This window comes from Capsicum annuum, chromosome 7, assembly GCF_002878395.1.
Source record: "Capsicum annuum cultivar UCD-10X-F1 chromosome 7, UCD10Xv1.1, whole genome shotgun sequence".
Lineage (NCBI taxonomy): Eukaryota > Viridiplantae > Streptophyta > Magnoliopsida > Solanales > Solanaceae > Capsicum > Capsicum annuum.
The window spans coordinates 15,777,796-15,804,485 of NC_061117.1; the positions used below are offsets into that span (position 1 = coordinate 15,777,796).

Here is a 26,690-nt window from a genome sequence, read left to right on the forward strand (position 1 = left end):
AAATAGAAAGATGGTCCAGATTAAAAATTCAGAAGAGGAAGGTGTTGTTTTGTCTAAAATGGATACAAGACAGAAAGTGGAAGCAATTTAGGAAGGAACTGGCTGCAACAATTTTTGGTGCAAGAGTTTATCACACATGCAAAGCAAGAAACTGGAAGCTATTTAAGGCAACAACTGTAAAAATAGAGGTTGCCACTGCACAGATTAAGAAAGAGATGATAGAAAGACTAGATTTATTGGGAGGTTCTGAAAAGGCTAGGAAATATACTAGTCTGGTTCAGCGAATTTGTACGTAATTGTGTGTTTTTCTTTCTTTGCTTTCCCGAGGCTCCAAAAGGGATGGTGTTAAATCCTATTGGAGTGCTCTTTAGATGTAAACGTATGATTTGTCTATGGTAATCTTTCATAATTTACCAAAAAAAAAAAAAAAAGCTATACTAACATAAAGAAATTCAAAAATCACTACATCACTAATACATGATGAAATTTAAGAACTATCACTATATTTGATAATTACTCTCTATATTTGATAATTACTCTTACTTTGATACATAACGTATACGTTTCTTGGTTATATAATTATTCTCGCAAGAAAAGAGTGGGTAAATAAAGATCTAAAAATGTGACTCAGTGATCAACGAAATGGATTGAGAACTTAAACTCTCTCGTTCAAATTTCAATAGAAATAAAAAATGTTGATAATCTTTCACATATATCTGGATAACCTGTATCTCTAATTTTATTCAAAATATGCAAAAGCTGACACCACATCTTGAACATCCCGAATGAATAACATTATCTGATATCTGTCGTCAGTGAGAGATGACTGAGTGATCGAGTGATTAATGAAGTGGATTGCCAACTTAAACTCTCCCGTACAAATTTCAATAGAAATGAACAATGTTGATAATCTTTCACATATATCTGAGTGACCTGTATCTATAACTTTATTCAAATATGCAAAAGCTGACACCACATCTTGAGCATCTCGAATGAACAACATTATCTAATATCTATCATTGATGAGAGATGATTGAGTGATCCAGTAGTTAATAAAATGGATTGAGAACTTAAACTTTTACGTTTGATTTCAGTAAAAATAAAAAATAATAAGTAATTTTTTCATATATCCATAAACAATATTATCTAATATCTATTATTGTTGTAAAATGACCGCTATTATAATTTTAATCGAGGTACATTAAAATTGGCTCAATATCATCTTACAAACAAAAGAGGTCAACTATCCTGAGAGTGTTAGCCGTCTGAATGCATACGCATGCATTGACTTCATTTACTTACGTACTTGACACCCATTTTTTGCCTCACTTGGACCCCCCTACCCCCACCTTCTCTCCTATCCCCACTTCCTACTTTGCCCACCGAGATTGGTACATAGTATTTGCTTTGGAAATTACTAAAAACATCTTTAAAGAACCTCAGCCGCCTTTTGTTTTGCAGGTTTGTTTCTCTTCTTGCACAATCCATGTTCATTGCTTCTTTCTACTTATGCTAAAGTCAACTGTGATCTTTGTGTTTCAACATGGACAAGTTTAGTTCCCAAATTTTTTGAGTGAAAATATTAGCTTTTTGGAGAATTGGGTGTTCAGTATTTTGAGGTTTTCTTGATCTGATTTGTCTATCTGGGGTTGTAAGGTAAAGATTCTAGCTTTTTGAAGAATTGGGTATTTGGGATTTTGAGGTTTTCTTGATCTGGTTTGTTTGTTTGGTGCTAAGTTTTAATGACCATATTGTAAAGATTCTAGCTTTTTGAAGAATTGGGTGTTTGGGTTTTGAGGTTTTCTTGATCTGGTTTGTCTAGTGAAGTGGGTAAGACATGTTTTTATGCCCATATTGTAAAGATTCTAGCTTTTTGAAGGATTGGGTGTTTGGGGTTTTGAGGGTTCTTGATCTGGTTTGTCTTAACTCTTATTTAATTGATTGGTTAATTGGGTAAGAAAAGTTCAGTTCCCATATTGTAAATATTTTAGCTTTATGCTGAATTGGATATTTGGGTTTTTCAGGTCTTCTTGATTGGTTTGTCTAGTTGATGAAGTGGGGAAGACTATGTTTAAGTGACCATATGTAAAGATTCTAGCTTTTTACAGTGTTGGGTGTTTGGGTATTTGGGTTTTTGAGGGTTTCTTGATCTGGTTTGTCTATTTTAGTGCCCATATTAGTAAAGACTCAAGCTTTTTGAGAATTGGGTATTTGGGTTCTTGAGGTTTTCTTGATCTGGTTTGTCTTGTTTGTGTGATTGGTTGATTGGGTGTGTAATTGAATCTTCTTCTCTGGTATCTTGGTAGAAGAATTATCTTAATTCATCGCGATTTGGAGTTTGGTTTCAGCTCTGGATTTGGCAAGACAAGAGTAGGGATTCCAATCTGAACTTTTGAAATTCTTGGTTCTTGAGGCTTTCAATATCTATCGAATTGTTATTGGAATTTTGAAGTGAGTTGATTATTGAATCTGAATTTTTAATTGCTTAGCTGAAGCCTGAAAGAATCTGGACTGTAAAGTTATTTTTATTGTTGAGTGAGGTAGTTTCCACTTTGGTCCAGTTGGAACAGGAAGAGAACTTGACTTTCACCACGTCGATTGTGGAGGTTGATGCTGCCTAATTAACACTTATCAATTGTGACTCTGTCTTGACTTCTTGACTTGACTGGGAAAGGAGGAGGCTTGGCTTGTATGTGGTTTATTGAGACAACTAAAGAATTTGCAATGGATCCATTATATTTTTGTTTTACGAAATGGGGCGAATATGACACTTCTTACTGAATATGGCTGTAGTGGTCCTGTGTTTACTGTTGCTGTTGCAATTCCCGCTAATTTCTGCTTCTCGTCTGTTGGGACATCACGAAGCTTGTGGAATTTACCGAGTTGATTATTCAGATGATCTGAATCGCCTAGTGTTCTATGTAAATGGCATATTAGTAGAAAAAGATTTATTCTGCAATGCCCTCAAGTTTGATAGGGCAGAGCACTGTGTCATACCAAATGTTGGGTTTCGACATTGTGGATTGGACTTATTGATTGGTATGCACCAATATATGCTACAATGTTGTTTTCAGATGTCTTTCCAAGGATCCTCTAGGACGTTCTTCATTAGAAATCATTTAATTTTTCTTTATCTTTCCTAATTGCTTCCGTTGGGTATCACGGTTTATAATTTGTGTAGTAATATACTAGAGTCCACACCATCTTGCAGATGAGTTGCATTTCAAGTCTGAAAGAAAATTTATACAGAAGGTGGTCAGACAAGGATCCAACGAACACAATTTTGATGATACATCACGGAAGGTCAAGGAAAAGCATGCTGATGATTTTTCAGTAACCTCAAAAAAGTTTGCCATGGCAGTACCGGCATTTTTTATTCTATGTTGTGGCTTAATTTGCCCTTGTTTTCGCACGAGGAAGAAGGAAATAGATCAATCCGCTCTTGTAAAGGATCCTAATTCAAGTGAGTTAACCGTTTCAATGTTCCTGTATTGAGTTCATAGCTGTTTACATTCTTCTTCACGGCTAGTTGTTTTGTTGGATATGGTGGTTATTTATAAAGATATTGCGTTTACTGCAGTGGACTCTACGTCCTCTCTGGAGATGAATTATGTTCCTGAAAAGGCACCAGGCAGTCCACTACGAGTGCCAGCTAGTCCACTTCGAGTGCCGCCTAGTCCCTCTAGATTTAGCATGTCTCCGAAACTCAATAGAATTGGGTCCATTCACCTCAATTTGAATCAGGCTCTCAAAGCAACCCAAAATTTTGCTTCATCCCAAAAAATTGGAGAGGGAGGGTTTGGAACGGTGTACAAAGCTCAACTACCAGATGGGCAAATAGTTGCCATTAAACGTGCAAAGAAGGTAATTTACCATTTAGTCTAGTGGTCTTATATCTGCAAATCTTATAGTATATGTTATGTTTCTTTGATGGTTTTTTTTTTAAGAAAACCATTTGGAACAAGCTTTCACTATTAAGTGTAAGTTGCATTAACCGATGCACAATTTAATGGAATGGCTTAACAGAGTTTACTTGCATTTTATAGTTAATTAAAGGCCTCTAAGCATATTATTATGGACTCCTAGTTTAGTAATTCGTTGAATTGGTTACAATGTCGTCTTTGTTGTTGGAAATTAGGACCGCACTCAATGGTGTGACTTAGTTGTCAGTGAAGTGGGAGGATAACCATGATGTCTCAGAAAACACAAGGTGATTTCTTCCCCTCTCCATAAGCTTTGGTGGGAAGAGTTACAAGGTACATGTACTGGGAGGAGGTGTGCAAGCTGACCCTGACACCACCCCTCATAAAAAAACTAGATAGCGAAGGCATCACAACCGATTAATCTAGTAGTTGATGCTGTAAGGCGTCTATCTTTGACTAGTATGTGCAAGCTAGTAAATTAATAGAGACGACGATGACAGCTAACTGGCCATCATCTCCCAAGCCTTGCATATGCACTTGCCAAGCAGGAAATGTGTGATATTTAGTAGCCGTTTGGCCATACAAATTTTTTCCTTTTTTCCGGAAAATTATTTCACTTTAGTGAAAAAAGTGAAAACACGCTCCGTTTGGCCATGAATTTTCCCACTCCAACTCGGAAAAATTATTTGGAAAAGTGAAAACAAATTTTAACTGTTTTCACTTTTTTCACTCATACTTCTCTCACAAAATTTCAAAAACAACTTTAATTTATATTCATGGCCAAACACAACTCCAACTTCATCTTCAACTCCAACTCCAACTACGGAAAAAAGTAGTTTTCATGGCCAAACGGGGCCTTATTTGTCCCTCAATAGTCATTTCCTTTCTGCAATTTATCTTCATAAATCAGAGGGACTTTCCTTGTCTAGTCAGTTGAAATTGCTACAAGTGTCAAGACAACAATGATCAAGGATTTGCAGTCCTCTGCCTCACCACTCTTGGCCATGTTGCCGAAATGCTACAATTTCAAAATAAATGAGAACTTTCCGGGATTGTAAAGCATGCATTTAAGGGAGTAACAAAGACTATCTTTCCAGGAGAAAGAGAGACTTGCCTAAGTAAGCAGAATGTTGAACCATATAATGCATCTTCAACGAATATTATATAAATGATAATCACCAGTTCAAAGAAATGGGTCAACAATGCATGGTCTTAGTTTCAAGCTCAATGGCTGGATTAAGAGCTATTTATCACCTGTTAGATTACAAACTTAACGTAGTTTCTGTAATGTGAAGAATCTTGCTGGTCATAATTCTTTCACATGATTTAGGTTTTGTGAAGATAAGTTGTTTATTCCACTTCTATACTTCCTCTATTGTAGGCAAAGGTCTCGCATTTGAAGTCACATCGCCGTTTTTATCTATGATTGTCTTTTTGGTTATGCTGATCTTATTTTAGAAGGAATAGCTTCTTGAATTCTGAACATGCCTAGTGATTGCTTAACCCTTTTTGAATTGTTTTTTGTGTTGAAGAGGAGGAAAGAAAAAATAAATTCAGCTATAAATTGATATGAGAGAAAATCCACCAGCCAGAAGAGAAATAGGATATAGGTGACCCCAAGGAATATTGTTGAAAAAAGATTGTCTTACAAAAAGTTCACTCTGTTAGGATGGAGTTAGAGGGCTTGCAAAATGGTTTAAAAAATAATTAACCATCTAATCTGACCCATATTTGGGTTGGATAATTGACTATTTAAAATGGATCAAAATGGATATTATCCATTAACCACAAGAAAATGAATCTCTAGATGGACAATTTTAATATACATATCAATTTGCCGGCTTGTTATTTTTCATTAATTGAGCCGGGGGTCTATCCGAAACAACCTCTCTACTTCATCTGAGGTGGTGGTATGTACGCAATGGACTGCGTACACTTTCCCTCCCCAGATGTGGGAATACATTGGGTTTGTTGTTGTTGTTGTGTTATTTTTCATTAGTTCTTGGTCTCTGAGAGTCTTAAGCTTATTTTGGCTTTAAGCTTATGTTGTCACCCGACTATTTTGTTTAACCTGTTTTTAGACTCGTCATATTTGATTTGACCTGGTTGTTCCCCAATCTTAGGTCAGATACATCATTATTATAGAGCTTGGGCAAAGAGCTGAGACATGGAAGACTTGCACTAATTTTGTGGCCAAAAATGTAATGTGCGTCAGCCATAAGCCAAAGGACACGTGAGTAGTCTAATTTGTTGAGAAGAAAGATGTAAGTTGCAAAAGCAAAGCAATAGATACAGTAGATTGTGAGTCTTGTGACAATCTAATGACACATGTGCAAGTCAACTTAGAAGTTGAGGCACGAACTCCGATTTTGGGACAAATGGAAAGAGGTGGGAATTATAAAGGAGAAAAGCGTCTTGTTACTTGCTTGGAGTGTCCATACAAAGCAAAACCTTATATGTACGTCAAAGAATGGTTAAGTCAAAATGGGAAGTTAGTTGGCTGCTTCTTTTGAAATGTGGAATGGCTTTGAAGTTGGAAAAAACACTTGTTGATGCTCAATTTTAGGTAGTTGCAGTTTTTTGAAAAAAATCTTGTGTAAATTGAGGACGTGTGAGTGGAAGTTGAAGATTTGAAACTTCAACTTGAACCTCAATTCCACAATAACCTCAAGATTGATAAAAAAGAGATGAAATCCAACTTTCACCATTTCAATGTGCTTCTTGGTATGCCAAGGATGAATTACAATATGAAATGAATGGAAGAGTACATCATGGGAGGTATAAAGCTAGAAGGGGCGGCATGTTCAATACATCTTCAAAACCCCCATCTTTTCAAACTTTTACTAGGAATTTTCTTTGTAAAGAAAGAAAAAAGGAGGATGTTGGGAATGAATTGAGTGATTATTAACTCAAGCATTGTGGGGTTTAAATAGTGTTTACAAATGATCCTAAAAAGAAAGTGAATGTAAATCCTATTTCTAACTACACAATTATATATACTCTATCTCCCTTTTTTATTTTAGGAATGCTATCTTACCATATTAATGATTTTCTAATTCTTAATGCTCCCCTTCAAGTTGGATACTCAGTTTCTGGAGCTAAAAATATACTCAACTTCATTTGATAAGTGTTCCACTGAAGCAGGGGATGTTGTTGGAGTAGGAAATGCGTCACTAGGCGGACTTTGTTTACCAGGTTAAGCTTGTAGCCGTAGATGAGGATGATAAATGTCTCTTTTCAATCTGGGACAATCTAATATAACACCATTCATGGTAATAAAAAGCGGTGTGCAACCGCTCTTTCATCCGGTGAAGGTGGAATTCCAGTTTTTTTTGGAAACGACATAAAAATCCTTTACCATATATACGAGTCGGACTGTGATTAGAAAATAGTTCGATTAGACCAAATAAGCAATAGTTATAACAACAAAAAATAAATTAGCACATGTCAGCACATTGTTATAGGCTGCTCCAATTGATGGGTATTACCTGGTCCTCGAGATAACTCACTTGGAGTGTTGTGTGATAGTGGGCTGTGACTGAGAGTTATCTCGGGGGACAAGTATTACCATCAATCGGATCAAACCTACAACATTGTGCTAACATGTGCCAATTTAGTTTTTGCTTTTTTAACTATTGTTTTTTTGGCCTTGAGAACTGATTTCTTATAAGTTTGGTTCCTATATATGTTAGAGTATATTTATGTCGTGTAAAAGAAAAAGAAGAAAGATTGGCACCATAACCGTTGCCGGATTGATGAACGATACTTGAAGGGGGACGAGAGCACTAATTTTTGAACGATGAGTTATGCAATTCTTTTCCAACCTCTCTTATTTTCTTCTTTCTTTACACGATATAAGAGCATCTATGATCTTGACAGCGACTTAGCAGCGTGCGACTAAGTTGCCGGACCTTTCAAAAATGCTTGCAGGTACGTGTCGAATCCTCCAAATATAGTTGCATTTTTAGTGGTTCCGACACGAGTGAGGCACCACTTTTGGGGAGTTTGAGCAACATAAGGGTGTGGTGCCTGCCAAGGGTGCTGCTCGGCTTACCAATGAAGGTGGGATTCCAGTTCTTTTAATTGGTAAAATGAATTAAAATTCTTTACCATACATATAAATCGAACTGTGATAAGAAAATACTTCGACTAGTTATCGGTTCCAAAAAAAAACAGTTTGACTAGACCAAATAAACAATAGTTATAGCAACAACAAAAAAATTAGCTAGCACATTGTTGTAGGGTACTCCAATTGATGGTTACTACCTGGTCTCCGAAATGACTCAGTAGGAGTGTTGTTTGCTTGTGGGATGTGACTGTGAGTCGTCTCAGTGGCCAAGTAGTGCCATCATTCAGAGCAAACCTACAACAATGTGCTAACACGTGCCAATTTAGTTTTGCTTTTGTACCTATTGTTTTTTGGTCTTGTAGAATTGATTTCTTATCAGTCCAGTTCCTATATATGTTAGAGGTTACTTTTGTCGTGTACAAAAAGAAAAAGAACAACTAGCATCATAACGGTTGCTGGATTGATGAACAATGCTTGAATGGGGATAGGAGCACAACTTTTTGAAAAAGGAGTTGTGCTAGACTACCGAAAAAGAATAGAAAAATCATCGGTAAGTCGAGTGGTACCCTTGGTTGGCCCTACATGTCAATAGAGGGAGCTGTTTGAGTCCCTACCAAGATCTTAAATGCCCTTGCACCATGTAAAGAAAGAAGAAAACGAGAGATGTGGGGAATGAATTGCTTGATTATTCCCTCGAGCATGTTGGGGTTTAAATAGTGTTTACAAGTACTCCAAAATAAAAGGAATGAAAGTAATTCCTATGTCTAAATACACTATGTCTTCTTATACAATTATAAGGGCTCTAAAACCTTTCCTATATATACAAGAAACGTATCACGAATGTGATCTAATCCATATCATTAGTTTTCTATATATCTTTATCAAAATAAACTTTTATCAAAAAAAAAAATCATTAGTTTTCTATATATAAATATTTAAGGAATGTGATCTAAGCCATATCAATAATTTTCGTAATTCTTAAATTATATATGCAAGATATGCATGAAAAATCACCAATTTCAGAAATATTATCAAACAATCAGCAATTATGGAAATATTATACTTTCCATCCCAATTTATGTGGAACAATCAGAATTTCGAGAGTCAACCAAGTTCTTTTGACCGAAATTTCTTTGTGTGTTTTAAATATTTTAAGTTCTTATTTCCTTCTAAAAAAATAAATATTTTAAGCTCTTAATTATTGTGATTTATAGTACTTTTTACTCAGTTTCAAATATATGAATTTTATTTCAAAAAATCTAAAGCTTTTGTGTCAGAATTCGCAGTCTAAGTTTAGAGGTTTGAATCTTAAAATTCCAACAGTGTCATTTAAATTGGGACAAAGGGAGTATTTGCAAGTGAATTGAAAAAATTCCACAAACAAACACCACTTAATTTCAATGAAGGTGCTTGGGGGCTAGAGGTGTACCAGTGGCGTACACTAGGTCAATTAAGGACATGTACGAAGAAGCCAAGATTCGAGTAAGAATTGTGGGAGGAGACTTGGAGCACTTTCCCGTATTGATGGGTTGCACCAGGGATCAACCCTTAGCCCGTTTTATTTGCCTTAGTGATGGATGTATTGACGCGATAAATTCAAGGTGAGGTGCCATGTCGCATGTTATTTGCGAATGACATAGTTTTGATTGACAAGACTCGTGAAAGAGTTGATGCTAAGTTGGACGTTTGGAGATGAACCTGGAGTCTAAATGGTTTACGCTGAGCAGGACCAAGATTGAATATTTGGAGTGCAAGTTCAGTGAGGTGACACGTGAGACTGATGTGGAGCTGAGGTTTGATACTCGGGCCATTCAAAAGAGAGGTAGTTTGAAGTACCTTGGATTTATTTTCCAGGGTAATGGAGAGCTTGACGAAGATGTCACCTATCGTATTGGTGCAGGTGGATGAAATGGAGACTTGTATGATAAGAAGACCCCTCCTAAACTTAAAGACAAGCTCTACAGAGTGGCAGTTAGACTAGTGATGTATATGGCAGAGCGTTGGCCTGTCAAGAACTCTCACATCTAAAGGATGAATGTGGTGGAGATGAGGGTGCTATGATGGATGTGTGGGTTTACTAGGAGACATTGGATTAGAAATGAGGATATTCTAGATAAGGTGAGAGTGACTTCGGTGGTAGACAAAATGCGGGAAGTGAGGTAGAGATGGTTCGGGCATGTGATGAGGAGATGCACGGATCCCTAGTAAGGAGGTGAGAGCGGTTGGCTATGGATGGATGTAGGAGAGGTAGAGATAGACCAAAGAAATATTGGAGAGAGGTGATTAGACAGGACATGACGCAGTTACAGCTTAACGAGGACATGACCCTAGAAGGTGTGGAGGACACGAATTAGGGTACAAGGTTAGTAGGAAGGAATGCGTCCATGCTAGTAGGTAGGAGTGATTTTTCTTGTTGGTCCTTACTAGTAATCGTAGTGCGACGCTTGTAGTTTATTATTCTTGGGGTTTTGGTGATGCTTGTTTTTTCAGGTAGATCGATTGTTGAAGTATTTTGTGGTAGTCTTGTTTCTGTTAATATCTGTTGCTTTGTTACTACCTATTATTAATTGTTCTTCTATTATGTCTTTTTCTAGACTATTTTTGTTTTAAGCCGAGGGTCTATCAGAAACAACCTCTCTACTCGCTTCTGAGGTAGAGGTACAAACTACTTACAAACTATTCTCCCGAGATCTAGTCTATGGGAATATACTGGATATGTTGTAAACAACACCTAAGTTCTAGTAGGATTTACTTGTGGTTGATAATTATCTATCTTTTCATATAGTTTGTTGCTTGAATTCTCATGGGTAACCATGTTGCTCCCAAACGTACACACTTGTTTATGTGGTCGTACAAGTAATATAGTGATTTAAAAGTAGAATGTAGAACCCGCATAGACTGATGATCAACAATTATTAGACTTAACCATTATCGAATTATTAATCGAGTACTTTTCCCAAAGAGTGATTTTGTTACTTAAATGCTGCAACGATATAAAACTAATGAATTCAACACTGCCAATTGGTCAATGACAAATATGCAAAGCTTAGGAGTAAAACAATGAGATAAATAATTCCAGCGTTATGGTTTCGCTAAGTATCTTGTTGCGCATTCATTAATGTAGTAATTTATCTGGTTTACTGATTAACATAGTTAATAATATGAATAAGAATCTTTTGAGTCCTTAATCACCCACCCGTATTACTTCTACGTCTATATGTCTATGATTATGAACCTTAACATGAGTGCAGTTACAACTCCTGTATATTAACCAAGGCATCTAGGTATATGCTGCAAGGCATTGAGCTTTGACTAATATGTGTAAGTTAATAAATACAACACTGATGGCTAAAGGGCCATCATCTCCCAAGCCTTGCACATTCACTTCACAAGCAGGGAACGTGTCATTTTTATTTGTCCCTCATAGTCATTTCCTTTCTGCAATTTATCTTAAATCAGAGGTAGTGATAAGGTCTGCGTACAAACGTCCCCTCCCTAGACCCGACTTTGTGGGACTATACTGGACATGTTGTCATAAATCAGAGGGGTTTTCCATGTCTAGTCATTTGAAATTGCTACAAGCGTAAAGAGAACAATGATCAAGGATTTGCAGTCCTCTGCCCTCGGCCATGTCGCCAAAATGCTGCAATTACAAAATAAATGAGAACTTTCTGAGATTACAAAGCATGCATTTAAGAGAGTAATAAAGACCGATCTTTCCAGGGGCTGGAAAGAGTGACTTGCCTAAGTAAGCAGATTGTTGGACCATATAATGCATCTTCTATGACTATTATATAGATGATAATCACCAGTTCAGAAATCAGAATGGGTCGACAATGCCTGGTTTTAGTTTCAAGCTCAATTGCAAGATTAAGAGCTATTTATCACCTGCTAGATTACAGACATATGTGAAGAATCTTGTTGGTCATAATTCTTTCACATGATTTAGGTTTTGTGAAGATAATTTGCTTATTTGACTACTTTGCTACCTCTATTCTAGGCAAAGAACTCTTATTTGAAGTCATATCTTAGTTTTTATCTATGATTAGGTCTTTTTGGTTATACTGATATTATTATAGAAAGCTTAGCTTGTTGATTTCTGAACATGCCTAGTAATTGCTTTATCCATTTTGAATTGTTTTTCGTGTGAAAGAGGAGGAAAGGCTAAAGAAATTAAGCTGTAAATTGATATGAGAGAGAATCCACCAATATAGGCAACCCTGGGGAATATTGATGGAAAAAGACATTATATAAAAGCTCTTGGCCAACCCTTCACTCTGTTAGGATCGAGTTAGGCCGGCAAAATGGTTGAAAAAGCAATTACCCATCTAATTCAACCCATATTTGGGTTGGAAAACTTACCATTTACAACTGGATATCTAGATGGACAATATGAATATCCATTATCATCAATACCCATTTGTCGGCTGCACGACAGAGAATGGTTAGGTCGAAATGGGAAGGAAGTTGGCTGCTTCTTTTTCAATGTGGAATGACTTTGAAATAGGAAAAAACAATCATTGATGCTTAGCTTGGGTAGTTGCAGTTTTTTTGAAAAAGATCTTGTGGAAATTGAAGACGTGTGAGTGGAAGTTGTAGATTGAAACTTCAACTTGAACCTCAATTCCACAACAACCTCAAGATCCATGAAAAAGAGAGGAACTCCCAACTTTCACCATTTCAATGTGCTTCTTGGTATGCCAAGGATGAAATGCAATATAAAATGAATGGAAGAGTACATCATGGGAGGTATAAAGCTAGGAATTTTCTTTGAAAAGAAATAAAAAAGAAAGAGGATGTTGGGAATGTATTGGTTGATTATTAACTCAAGAATCTTGAGGTTTAAATAGTGTTTACAAATGATCCTAAAACGAAAATGAAAGTAATTCCTATTTCTAACTGCACAATTATATGGACATTTACTAATTCTTAACACTTCCCCTCAAGTAGGAGCATACATATTTTATGCTCCTAATTTGCCACAAATATACTCAGTTTCTGGAGCTACAAATATACTCAACTTCATTTGATGAGTGCTCCACTGAAGCAAGGGATGTTGTTGGAGTAGGCAATGCGTCACTAGGCAGACCATGTTTACCAGTTTGAGCTTGCAACGTAGATGAGGATAATAAATGTTGCTTTGCAATTTGGCACAGTTCTAATAAAGCACCATTCAGGTAATAGAATGAGGTGTTCAGTTGCTCTTGCATCCGGTGAAGGTGGGATTCCTTTTTTTTTTTTTTTTTTTTTGGAAACGACATAAAAATCCTTTACCATATATACGAGTCGGACTGTGATTAGAAATAGTTCGATTAGACCAAATAAGCAATAGTTATAATAACAAAAATAAATTATCACATGTTAGCACCTTGTTGTAGGCTGCTCCAGTTGATGGGTACTACCTCGTCCTCGAGATGACTTACTAGGAGTGTTGTGTAATGGTGGGCTGTGACTGTGAGTTGTCTCGGGAGCCAGTAGTATCATTAATCGGATCAAACCTACAACAATGTGCTGACATGTGCCAATTTAGTTATTGCTTTTTTAACTGTTGTTTTTTTGGCCTTGAGAACTGATTCCTTATCAGTCCGGTTCCTATATATTTTAGAGGATATTTATGTCGTGTAAAAGCCGGATTGATGAATGGTACTTGAACTGGACGAGAGCGCTAATTTTTGAAGGATGAGTTGTGCAATCCATTCCCAACATCTCTTATTTTCTTCTTTCTTACACGGTAAATTAGCATCTAAGATCTTGATAGAGACTTAGTGCATGCAGATAAGTTGCTCGGACCCTTCAAAAATGCTTGTGGGTACGTGTCGTATCCTCCAAAAGTAGTGCATTTATGGAGCATTCGACATGACACGAGTGCAGCAACATTTTTGAAGAATCCGAGCAACATAGGCGTTCGGTGCCAGGCAAGGGTGCTGCTCGCCTTACCAATGAAGGTGGAATTTCCCTTTTTTTTTTTTTGAGGTAAACGACATAAAAATCCTTTACGATACATACAAATCAAACTTTGATAAGAAAATAGTTCGACTAGACCAAATTAACAATAGTTATAACGTCAGTAAATAAATTAATTAGCACATTATTGTAGGTTGCTCTGATTGATGGGTACTACCTGGTCCCCGATTGACTCAGTAGGAGTGTTGTGTGATGGTGGGTTGTGGCTGTGAGTCGTCTTGGGGGCCAAGTAGTACCATTAATCGGAGCAAACTTACAACAATGTGCTAACATGTGTCAATTTATTTTTTCTTTTGTACCTATCGTTTCTTGGTCTTGCAGAACTGATTTCTTTTTAGTTTGTTTCCTATATATGTTAGAGAATATTTATCTCGTGTGAAAAAAAAAAGAAAGAGTGGCACCATAATGGTTGCCTGATTGATGAACAACGCTTGAACGAGGACAATATCACTGATTTTTTATAGAGGAATTGTGCTAGACTGAGGAAGAAAAGAAAAACAAAATCATTGTTAAGTTGCGGTACCCTTGGCTGGCACCGCACGCCGATAGTGGGAGCTATTTGAGTCCCTATCAAGTTCTTAGATGCTTCTATACCATGTAAAGAAGAAGAAAACAAGAGATGTTGGGAATGAATTGCTTGATTATTCTCTCAAGCATGTTTGGGTTTAAATAGTGTTTACAAGTACCCTAAAATAAGAAAAGAAAGTAATTTCAATGTCTAATTACACTATGTCTAATTATACAATTATGGGGACTCTAAACTTTTCCTATATATACAAGAAACATATCATGAATGCGATCTTAGCCATATCAATAATTTTTTCTCTCTCTCTCTCTATATATATTTAAGGAATGTGATATAAGGTAGATCATTAATTTTCCTAATGCGTAGCATTATTTATGCAAGATATGCATGAAAAATCACCAATTTCAGAAATGTTATTCATTCTATCCTAAATTATGTGGCACAATCAGAATTTCGAGAGTCAACCAAGTTCTTTTACCAATTTCCTTTTGTGCTATTTAAATATTTTTATGTTCTTAATTATTGTGATTTATAGTACTTTTTATGCAGTTTTCAAATATATAATTTTTATTTCAAAAAATCTAAAGCTTTTGCGTCTGAATTCATAGTCTAAGTTTGGAGGTTTGAATCTTGAAATTCCAACCCTGCCACGTAAATTGGGACAAAGGGAGAATTTTCAAGTTAATTGAAAAACTTTCGCAAACAAACACCACCTAAATTCTATGGAGTTGCTTGGAGGCTAGAGGTGTGCCGGTGGCGTAATTGGGTCAATTAAGGACATGTAAGGTGGATCCAAGACTTGAGTAAGAACCATGAGAGCAGATTTGGGGCACTTTCCCGTATTGATGGGGTTGCACAAGGGATCGACCTTTAACCTGTTTCTATTTGCCTTGGTGATGGATGTATTGACATGGGAAATTCAAGGTGAGGTGTCGTGGTGTATGTTATTTGCGGATGACTTAGTTTTTATTGATGAGACTCACGGAGGAGTTAATGCTGAGTTGGAGGTATGGAGGCAGACCTTAGAGTCTAAACGGTTTAGGTTGAACAGGACCAATACTACATATTTGGAGTGCAAGTTTAATGAGGTAACCCATGAGGTTGATGTGGAGGTCAGGTTTGATACTTAGGCCATTCAAAATAAAGGTAGTTTCAAGTACCTCACCTGGGTAATGGAGAGATTGACGAGGATGTCACATATCGTATAGGTGCAGGTGGATGAAATGGATGCGGAGTCTTGTATGATAAGAAGATGCCTCCTAAACTTAAAGACAAGTTCTACAGAGTGGTGGTTAGACTAGTCATGTTGTATATGGCTGAGTGTTGGCACTCAAGAACTCTTACATCCAAAAGATGAAGGTGGCGGAGATGAGGATGTTGTGATGGATGGGTGCGTTTACTAGGTGAGATAGGATTAGAAATGAGATATTCGAGACATGATGGGAGTGACTTTGGTGGAAAACAAGATGCGATGGGAGTGACTTTAGTGGAAGACAAGATGCGAGAAGCAAGGTGGATGGTTCGGGCATGTGATGAGGAGATGCACTGATCCATAGTAAGGAGGTGAGAGCGGTTGGCTATCGATGGATTCAGGAGAGGTAGAGATAGACCGAAAAAATATTGGAGAGTGGTTATTAGACAAGACGTGACACAGTTACAACTTAACGAGGACATGGCTCCAGAAGATGTGGAGGACACAAATTAGGAAAGAAGGTTAATTGGAAGGAGTGCGTCTATGCTAGTAGGTAGGAGTGTTTTGTCTTGTTTGTTTGTACCAATAGTCGTTGTGCTACACTTGCAGTTTATTGTTCTTGGGGTTGTGGTGATGCTTGTTGTTTTAGGTAGATCGATTGTAGTAATAATTCGTGGTAGTCTTGTTTCTATTAATTTCTTTGTTAATATTTGTTGCTTTGTTACTACCTATTATTAATTGTCCTTCTATTACGTCTTGTACTAGACTGTTTTTTGTCTTGAACCAGGGGTCTATAGAAACAACCTCTCTACTCACTTCTGAGGTAGAGGTACAGACTGTGTACACGCTATTCTCCCCAAGACCCAATGTTGTTGTAAACAACACCTAAATTCTAGTAGGATTACTTATGATTGATAACTATCTATCTTTTCATATAGTTGTTGTTTGAATTCTCATGGGTAGCCATGTTTCTCTCAAAGGTACACGCTGTTTATGTGGTCGTACAAGTAATATAGTGATTTAAAAGTAGAGTGTCAAACCCGCATAGACATATCATCAACAATCAGACTTAACCATTACCAAATTATTAATAGAGTATTTTCCCAAAACTTGATGTTATCAATTAAATGCTGCGAAGATATAAAATTAATGAATTCAACACTAACAATTGGTCGATGACAATTATGAAGAGCTTAGGAGTAAAACAATACTACAACAACAACAACAACAACAACAACAACAACAACAACAAACCCAGTGTATTCCCACATAGTGAGGTCTGGGGAGGGTAATCCCACATAGTGAGGTCTGGGGAGGGTAAGATGTACGCAGTCCATACCTCTACCTCTAAAGAAGTAGAAAGGCTGTTTCCGATAGACCCCCGGCTTGAGACACGGAATACTACACAAATACATAGTAAAGCATGGAACAAGATGGATTAGGAGTAAAACAATGAGATGAATAATTCCAGGGCTATGGTTTCACATAGAATCCTGTTGCGCATTCATCTGAACTAATGTAGCAACTTATCTAGTTTACTGACTAACATAGTTAATAATACAAATAAGGATCTCTTGAGCCCTTAATCACCACTCGTATTACTCTTATGCCTATATGTCAATGGTTATGAACCTTAACACGAATCCATTTACAACTCCTGTATATGAACTAAACAAGGCATCTAGGTATTTGTCTGTCCAAGGTGGGAATCCGCTCCTAAATGCTCAGGGTTGAGACCTTGCTTTATTTAACCCTATTGCACTTGCATTCCCACTTTCGAGTACAATTCAAGGTTCATAAATATATTTGACAGTTCACGAAGTAGTAAAATGAATTAAGACCGTGCTTAAAGAAGTCAACTCATAAGATAAATCACATTACTGCAATTCAAACTCATGCGTCAACGTTCATGTAGGTACATAACCCTAGAACTTGGAAGTTTTGCTTCTAATGATTCGAGTATGATAACAAGAGTTCATGAATAATACAAAATGAATGATGAAATAAAGAAAAGAAATAAACTCGATAAAGAAATGCTTCATGCCTTTGCATTGCTTCAAAAAATGTCCGAGATATGTTTTCTCATCAAAATGTACTCTTTATAGAGTATGGGGATGCCTAGGTCTTTTTAAACCAAATCCAAGTCGGACCGGAAAACCTTCATGATGTGCCACCCTTGTGTCGCAACTCGCAAGGGGTGACACAACAATGTTGTGGAGATTTAGAATCAGTTTTTTCATGCGCCGCCCTTGCTACACCCTTGCCCAATGCACGTCCCGTGGCCATGTGGCACCCTTGCATCACAAGGGGTGGCACACACACACCTTAACAAACTTCGGACAACCAATTTAGGGTGGCCCAAATTCATCAAAATGTGCCTGAGACATCAAAACAAACCAACATAAGTTCAAATATAACGAATTAAGATCAAATGCGCAATTGAAGTACTAATAAATAGCAGGAAATCATACGAAATATAGATGTTTCTGCCAAATATCAAATCGCTTCTCTAGGAGGAAAGTTTGGCTTTTCTTTCTTGCTCCTTTATTTTTGCTGTCTTTATCTAATTCTTTATGAGAGAGAAAAAACTTCAATCATTCTAATATCTGAATATTTTACAGGAGCATTTTGATGCTTTGAGCAATGAATTTAGAAGTGAAGTTGAGCTTTTGGCAAAAATCGAGCACCGGAACTTAGTTAGGCTTCTTGGTTTTGTTGATAAGGGAAATGAACGCCTCATCATCACGGAGTATGTACCTAACGGTACACTAAGAGAACATCTAGATGGTATAGCATTTCTTTCTTAAACTTAGTGCACTGACCACAACTTCCGTTCTTGTAAAAATGTGGAGACAATAATTTTGAGTTCTCTGGCAGGTGGAAATGGAAAATTTTTAGATTTCAATCAGCGACTTGAAATTGCAATTGATATTGCTCATGGCCTCACTTACCTTCATCTATATGCTGGTACATTACTGTTCATCGCTAGTTACTCTCTTCTCTTAGTTAGCAGTGGTTTATCTAATTTGATTCACAAATGTTCTGATCACAGTCGGTGCTGCTTTAAGTTTTGGTCTTCTTGTCCAATTTGATGATTTAGATTTGATGCAATCCCTTTTTTGTTTGCCACAGAGAAGCAAATTATCCATAGAGATGTGAAGTCATCAAACATTCTCCTGACGGAGAGGATGCGTGCCAAAGTTGCAGATTTTGGATTTGCCAGGCTTGGAGGCTCAGACTCCGATAAAACGCACGTTTCAACCCAAGTGAAAGGCACAGTTGGTTACCTTGATCCTGAGTACATGAAAACATATCAACTCACACCAAAAAGTGATGTCTACTCATTTGGGGTATTGTTATTAGAAGTCTTAACAGGTCGTCGTCCTGTGGAGCTTAAAAGACCTCCTGATGAGAGAGTGACACTTAGATGGGTAAGCTCTTTTACTTACATTTCCTCGTTAAGTTAATTTGGGTAAATCTTATTTCTTGGCTTTACTGATCACTGTGTTGTTCGGACTCGGGTGCGGGTGCCCGATACTGATGCGGATCTAGAGGTTAGATCCTTTATGATGTGAAGTTTATGATTCCGGGATACAGATGTAGGAGTGAATACAGGTATGGGTATTTGGCTAAACATAACTCAAATATCCCAATATAGAGTTGTCATACCTAAATTATGAGATATTTTGTGGAAAGATCTAGAGGAAATCTTGGAAGGAGAGAATAAATAGTGATATAGAAATTTCTACTTTCAGTTTCACCTCAACTATTGTTGTGATTACAAATCATTAAATCTGTACGGAATTTCTCCATCGACTTTGGTCAAAGTACCCAAAATAGGTTGACCATATATGGATCCCACACTCATTGACTTTGGTCAAAGTACCTAAAATAGGTTGACCATATTGGTACGGATCCCACACCCACATCCATGTTGCGACGACACGGGTGCGGCATCGAATGTGAAGAGTTCGAATAACTTAAGAGCGATCATCTCTATTGGAAGTTAATTAATTGCAGAATTGTTTCATCTCTGTTAGATGTGCTAATTGTGTTTACAGTCTGTTACTTGCTCTGATACTTCACTCGGATCTTCCAAAAATGCCTCCGCACATGTGACATATTCTTCAAAAATGAATAACTTGTCAAGGATACGACACATACCTGACAATATTTTTGAAGGATCCGAGCAATTTAGGCAATTAGAGAATGAGAGAACATGTATTTTTTTTTTGATATATTAGCTTATCGGGTACAAATATATGTATATACAGGTTTTTAGAAAGTACAACGAAGGATGTGTATTGGAGATGTTGGACCCTCAAATGAAGGAAGCAGTAAACGGGGAAACACTAGTGAGAATGTTTGGTTTGGCCATCCAGTGTGCAGCACCTACACGAAAAGATCGTCCTGATATGAAGGTCGTTGGCGAGCAGCTTTGGGCGATTAGAATGGATTGTTTGAGGAACGGAAGGAGACAGTAATATACTGCAGATATACTGTGAATATAAGTCTTCCCAATTCGGAATTCAACAACAGTCCATCCGAGTTTATATCTCCTAGCAAGTGGACCGACTGGTAGTTTGGGACAAGTATTTATAGTAAGTTGGACAACTAGTATGGGACAGAGGAAGTACTTGCTCAATCTACCACTTATTGTTTGTATTTTATTGTATATGTGAGCAGTTACTTCTAAGGATTGATGAATTTTTTCTACATAGATGAAAAATTTCCGATTGCCAGTGGCACACGGTTTGAAATGTTGTGGATCATTTGTCCATCTTTCTACCCTTTTTTTTTTTGGAACTTAAATACCGTGTCTGGGTTCGAGCCTGTGACTTGTGTCTAATTCACACATCACGTGCAGGTGTACTGTGCTCTTTCGACTAATGAGTATTTTTTTAGTCCCAGAAATTGGATACTGGAGGAGCATTAGATGAAATATTTAGCATAAGCTTCAGATAATATTTAAAGATGCTAATGACGAAGTAGTTTTCATGACTAGAAATTTCATAAGAGAGAAGGATCAGATCGTAGAGTCGACATGATCACTTGTTTTGGCTAAATTTTCCACTTCTTTCAACGTATCGTATTTTTTCAAGTGAAGAGTATGTCCAAATACAGTTTCAACTTTACATATAATCTTATAATATAACTTTTAAATGTTATTTTTTTCAAAAAAAAAAACAATATCAACAAATTTATGTCCAAAGGCCTACTAAAGACAAACTAAAAGAGTGCTCTTCCCTCGTTTGTCCTATGGATTGTTTCCTTTGTAACGAAAATTGGCAAATAAGGATTGTTTGACAATTTAGAAAGTGGAAGGTATTTTTTGGTCTCGATTTATTTGAGCTTGTTTGATTTAAAACGCCGTTTAAGAAGAAAGACTGACTTTTGAAACTTTGTAGTCTAATTTGGCTAAATTATCTTTATTTATTAATTATTTATTTTTATTTAATGTTTCTCTTTTTTGGATTATATTAATTTCTTTTCATATTTATTAGTAAGGATAAAAGTAAAAATAAATAACTAATTATGCATTAATTTTGTAAAATGACAAATATTAATGAATACCTATATTTAGTAAGAACAAACTAATTGAAAATGAAGGGAGTAATCAGATTGACGAATTTGGCTCCCCTCTATTACACTTTTCCTCCATTTTCTCAAGTGCATATTTAGATGAGTGACACTTGTCATGCTTAAAATTTAAAAATTTAAATTAATTTACTTTAACAAGCCTCTTAACCATAGTAAAAGAGTAAGTTAGGAAAGGGATTCACCAATTTTGATAAGAAAATTTTTATCTTCCACTAATTTGATCTCTCATGAATATTATTACTTTAATTATATTATTGTGTTTATATATGATTGGTTTGATTTTAGTTTTATTTTAAAATTAAATTAAATCGTGAATAACCTTAGTAAAAAAAATATGTAGAAGGCACTACAAGATAAAAATAACGCAAGAGAATTATTTAAAGAAATCTAGTATTTAAAAAAAGTATTAGATATGAAAATGTGCACCTTGGAAAAATCGAAACATTTCAAATTTCTTAAAGGCCCATCAAACTCTTTAAGCATATATGCTTCCCCCTCCCCCGCCCCCCTTCCAATTTTTTTTATCCTAAATAGACTTATTAAATTATTTATTGCAAGTTATAACAATAATTTTCAATAATTATTAGATTAAAAAAATAATTGTTATAGCAACTTTTAAGAAAAATATTTTTAAAAAAATATTAAAAAATTATTTTTTTCATATTTAATATTCACATTATATCCTTATTTATAGCTTTTAACATTTATCACTGTTCATTAAATCTTTTGATAACTACGACAAGTATTCTTGTTGGTATTGATAATTATCTCTTTTTTTTTTTAATTTTATTAAATAAGTTCTAAAATCTGTTCATAATTTAAGAAGTCAAATGTGGTAAATATATTTTTCTACATTGATACAATATTCTATACTTGTACGATTTTTATTGTTACTTTACCAATAGAAGTTTTCCTTCTTTACCATAAATTATCTTTTTTATCTTCTTTTTCTTTTCTTTTTTGATATTCATGCGTATAAAGTTGGTTTTGCATCCTTCATCCCTTCGTTCGGATTAAAAATTTCTTCACTTTTAAGGATCAATAACTTTAATTTTAAGTCGGCAAACTTGTTATTTATCAAGTTCTAATCATATGTTGTTTACATTAAGTTGATACATAGGTGGTTAAGAACAAAACCACATGTACCTAATTGTAGTTAAACAATAATGATGACAAGAGATCAATCTTATTATGATTAGCAAGATCATTTTCCTAACTTATTACAATAATTTCACTTTGCCTTTCTCCTCTGTTAGTATCTCGTAATTAATAGATTCATTTTTTTAGCTTTTACTTTATTTATTTTAGTTCACACTGATGTGATGTGCCTGATCCTATTTTTTTTAGATAAAATATAGATCTTCAAGTGCTTAGGGTTAATTAACCGGAGTCAGCTAGCTAGACAAATATTATGGAATAACACAGATAAGATGTTAAATAATCAAACTAATGTACAAATATTGATATCTAGTGACATATATGAGATATTATAAAGGAGGTACATTAATATCAATTCAATTAAATATGATAAACAATATCTAGTGTATGCAAAATGCATATATACGAATAAACTAAAGAGCATATATGTATATATATATGTTAACTGAGCATTACAAACGTGAAAACATACACAATAGTCAACTTAATAAGATGTTTTCAACATAACATAACAATTGATATAAACATCAATGATAATGACCATGATATAAACCAAAAAGCATTCACAAAATATTTAAATCGTGATACGAACTTTAACGAAAAACATATTTTATAGAGTTTAACAAAATCTTTCATGAACAAAAATAGTTTGAACCTATTACATTCAAAGAAGCCATAACTGGACAAAAAATCCATGGTTGGACATAAACATCTAGTGTATCCTTGATTTGTGACTTGTAAGGTTATGAATTTAAAATTTTGAAACAACTTTTCTGGATCTTTTGAGACCACCATGTTTGCTAGTAACATTCTAAAGTATTCGTTGCATCACCAATATTTCAGCACGTTCTTCTTCAACTTCTTCAAAATTTGGACTTAAGCCTATCAAACGGACACAATCATTTGAAAATAGGATTCTCCGCTCTAGAATTCTTTCGTTAAAATTATGTTTTCCAACAAAAATAATTGCTCCTTCATTTAGATGTATTGGCTCAATCGATATATCATTAGTTGTAACGTATAATGGATATTTTACGAAAAAATCAACAACTGTCTTCTTTTGTTCCAGATAGACCTTCACACTTATGTCATTGTGTATGACCATTGGCGGGCATCTATCACTTATTATGTAATTTATTTCAAATTGATTTGAAGTTGTGTCTATCCTCAGTTGTATTACAATTGCTTCTACTAATCCCTTGTAGTTTGTAGTTGCATCATACACAATCCCGTTACACTAAAGTCTCTTGATATACCTGTTGCAACAACAAATATTATATAAGTTTTGATTGTAGCATACATCCCATAAAAACACATAATAACAACTAAAGTTAATCTTTCAAGAGTATTTCATCATCATGTTATACAAATTTCAATATTTTAATAATAAATAATTGAAGAAAAACATAAAAAATATTTTAATTATTTTATCCCTAAACTGTTTAAAATAAAAATATTAATTCTTTAAATACATTTGGATGCAAAATATCAATTTGCTAAATAATTTAACATACCTGACGAATCTCAACTCCCTCCATGACGTATCATGATTGAACGCAAATTATCACAATTCATATTTGTATAAAACAACAATAATTTATGAAAGATTTTCTTCCAATAAAAATTCTCAGAAGTTGCGTAAAACAACAATAACTTATGAAAGCTGTTTACTGAAACAATATAATCTTGTAGGAAAAAAAGAACGTGTATGAAGATGAAAACAGAAACGCATGTTTTTAAAAAAGGAGAAATAAAAATGGTTAAAGAGAAATTGGGAGGGTTTGTGTGTGTAATTGATATCAATTATTAAGTTTAACTATATTTAAGGAAGAAGTATTGTCATTTAGTTACATTAAATCTATATTTTTCTTTTATGTAATGATTTTGATATGCTTTTTTTAAAAAATGAAAAATATATTTTCTTGCTTTTTAAAAAAAAAATAAAAGTTGCTCTAACTTGAAAACTAAAAAGAGTTGCTATAACTTGCAATAAACAATCTAATAAGTTTATTTAGTTAATTTTCCCTACTCTCCCGTTTACTTTAGTTGTCATTTGACACACTCATTAAAAAATAATTATTAATATAATTATTTTATTATATTATTTTTATTAATTAATATTTAAAATATTATGTATTAAAAATAATTTGAAGAATAAGTAATTAATGTTGAAAATATTTTTTGCATTATAATTTTGAATTTCTTTAACGTATAACATTAAATTCTTTTTCTTTATTTTTTTGCCGAAATCTTGCAGGTAAAAAATTGAAAAGTTAACTTTTTAAGTTAAAAAAATTAGTTTTTGGGGAATAAAATTATGCCAAAAATAAAAGAAAAGTGGGGAGGAAAAAGATATTGTATAGTAAATAGTAGTATTAATAAAATATTTTAAATAGTGTCTCTTTTTCTTTTTAATTATTTTTGCTGCTTTTTTAACCATGCATATTTTTAAGTATGATTACACCTTTATATTTGATTTATTTTGTCACATTAAAAAACAGAGAAAATGGGGATGTATTATGAAAATTATGATATTAATGAGGAACGAAAATTAGTGGAAGATGAGATTTTTCTATCAAAGTTAGAGCTTTTTACCTTACTTATTTTTTAACTATGGTTAATTAGAGACTTATTAAAGTAAATTAATCTAAACATTGAAATTTTAAATATGAAAAGTGTCACTCATCTAAATAATTAGGATATTGGACCCACTAAAGTCATAACAAAACATAACGCCAATTGATTTCTTATGTAAAAATGGTTTATTATATGGTAATTTTTGAAAGGGATTTAACAAATACTTTCTATTTGTAAGTATTTGTCATATTTTATTAAAGAAAGACATTAATTAGAGTATTACTTAATTAAATTGTTCCTATTTATTACTCATTAATTTAGTATTTTTCTCATTTGCAACACATTACTATTTTTTTTTATATTTATGACAAAAAATAAAGATAGAAATAAACAATTCATTGTATCTTGATTTTCTAAAAGTGATAAATATGGTGGATCATCTATTTTGGTGGATCATCTATTTCTACTAAGAATGACAAATTGTATTTAGGAACGAATGAAATAATACATTAATAATAATTACTCTTTTATATTAAAAATAATTGATGTTATATTTAGGCTTATAAATTAAGAAATTCACTTACTCCTAAAAAATTAAGAGGGGTTTTAATTAGAATATTTTTAATTACTTTCTCCATTTCTAATTAGTTGTTGTCCTTTGCTATAAATAGATATTCCTTAATACTTATTATTTCACAAAATCAAGACATAAACTAATTTTTTATTTTCACTTTAATCCTTAATATTAAATATGAAAAGATATCAATATAGTAAAAAAGAGAAATATTAACTAAATATGAGTAATTAATAAGGATAACTTAGTCAAATTACCTTCTAATCAATATTTTTCTTAAAAGGCGTGCAATTTGAAAAAATAAGTAAATAATAACGAAGGAGTGTTATGAAAAATAAAGTAGAGAACAACAAGAATAAAGAGAGAAGAGTGAGTAGTTGTTATTTCTCTTGAGGGATGATTTACAATGAAGAAAACCCTTCTATTTATAGGGAAAATTTACTCCTAGTTTCTCACTAAAAGACAGATACTTCAAATCCTAATAGATATCAACTAGATCTTGATAGATCTTATCTATATTTTTGATAGACATTCACTACAACTGATATACATCAATACCATAACACTCCCCCTTGAATGTCTAGTAGATAATGCGCCTCGTTAAAATCTTGCAAGAAAAAAACTCAGAATAGAAAAAAATCTAATGAAGGAAAAAGAGTACACATATCTAATAATATGCATATAGGCTGCCTCATTTAAAACCTTACAAGGAAAATTCAATGGGACAAAACCTCATAAGGAAAAAAGAGTACAACGCGTATTAACTCCCCCCAATGAGAATGTCCTTGAACCTTTGCATTCCAATCTTGTACACCATCTTCTTGAAAGTTGCAGTTGAAAGACACTTGGTGAATAAATCAGCCACATTATCACTTGAACGAATCTTTTGTACGTGTTAATATCACCATTCTTTTGGAGCTCATGTGTGTAGAAGATTTTTGGCAAAATGTGTTTCGTTCTATCTCCTTTTATGAATCCTTCCTTAAGTTGTGCTATGCATGCTGCATTATCTTCATATAAAATCATGGATACTTTGTCGCATTTCAAACTATATTTTTCTCGAATGAGATGTATTGTGGACCTTAATCATACACACTCTCAGTTTG

General features: G+C 34.4%; 1 protein-coding gene across 5 annotated transcripts; it reads left to right on the plus strand.

The window, feature by feature from the left end:
• The first annotated feature begins 1,254 nt into the window (after positions 1-1,254).
• On the plus strand, positions 1,255-20,434 carry LOC107877731 (calmodulin-binding receptor-like cytoplasmic kinase 3). 5 transcript variants are annotated; one of them, XM_047415208.1, is made up of 8 exons: positions 1,255-1,461; positions 2,307-2,370; positions 3,212-3,463; positions 3,581-3,864; positions 18,296-18,461; positions 18,552-18,641; positions 18,807-19,105; positions 19,949-20,434. In XM_047415208.1, exons 1-8 carry the CDS (start codon positions 1,270-1,272, stop codon positions 20,156-20,158), a joined length of 1,557 nt encoding a protein of 518 aa, XP_047271164.1. In that variant the 5' UTR covers positions 1,255-1,269; the 3' UTR covers positions 20,159-20,434. The 5 variants fall into 5 exon arrangements, with proteins under 5 accessions (XP_047271164.1, XP_047271165.1, XP_016579923.1 ...); XM_016724437.2 differs by having other exon boundaries at positions 1,408-1,656; positions 2,025-3,039; XM_047415209.1 differs by lacking the exon at positions 2,307-2,370 and having other exon boundaries at positions 1,325-1,461.
• Positions 20,435-26,690: the final 6,256 nt, after the last annotated feature.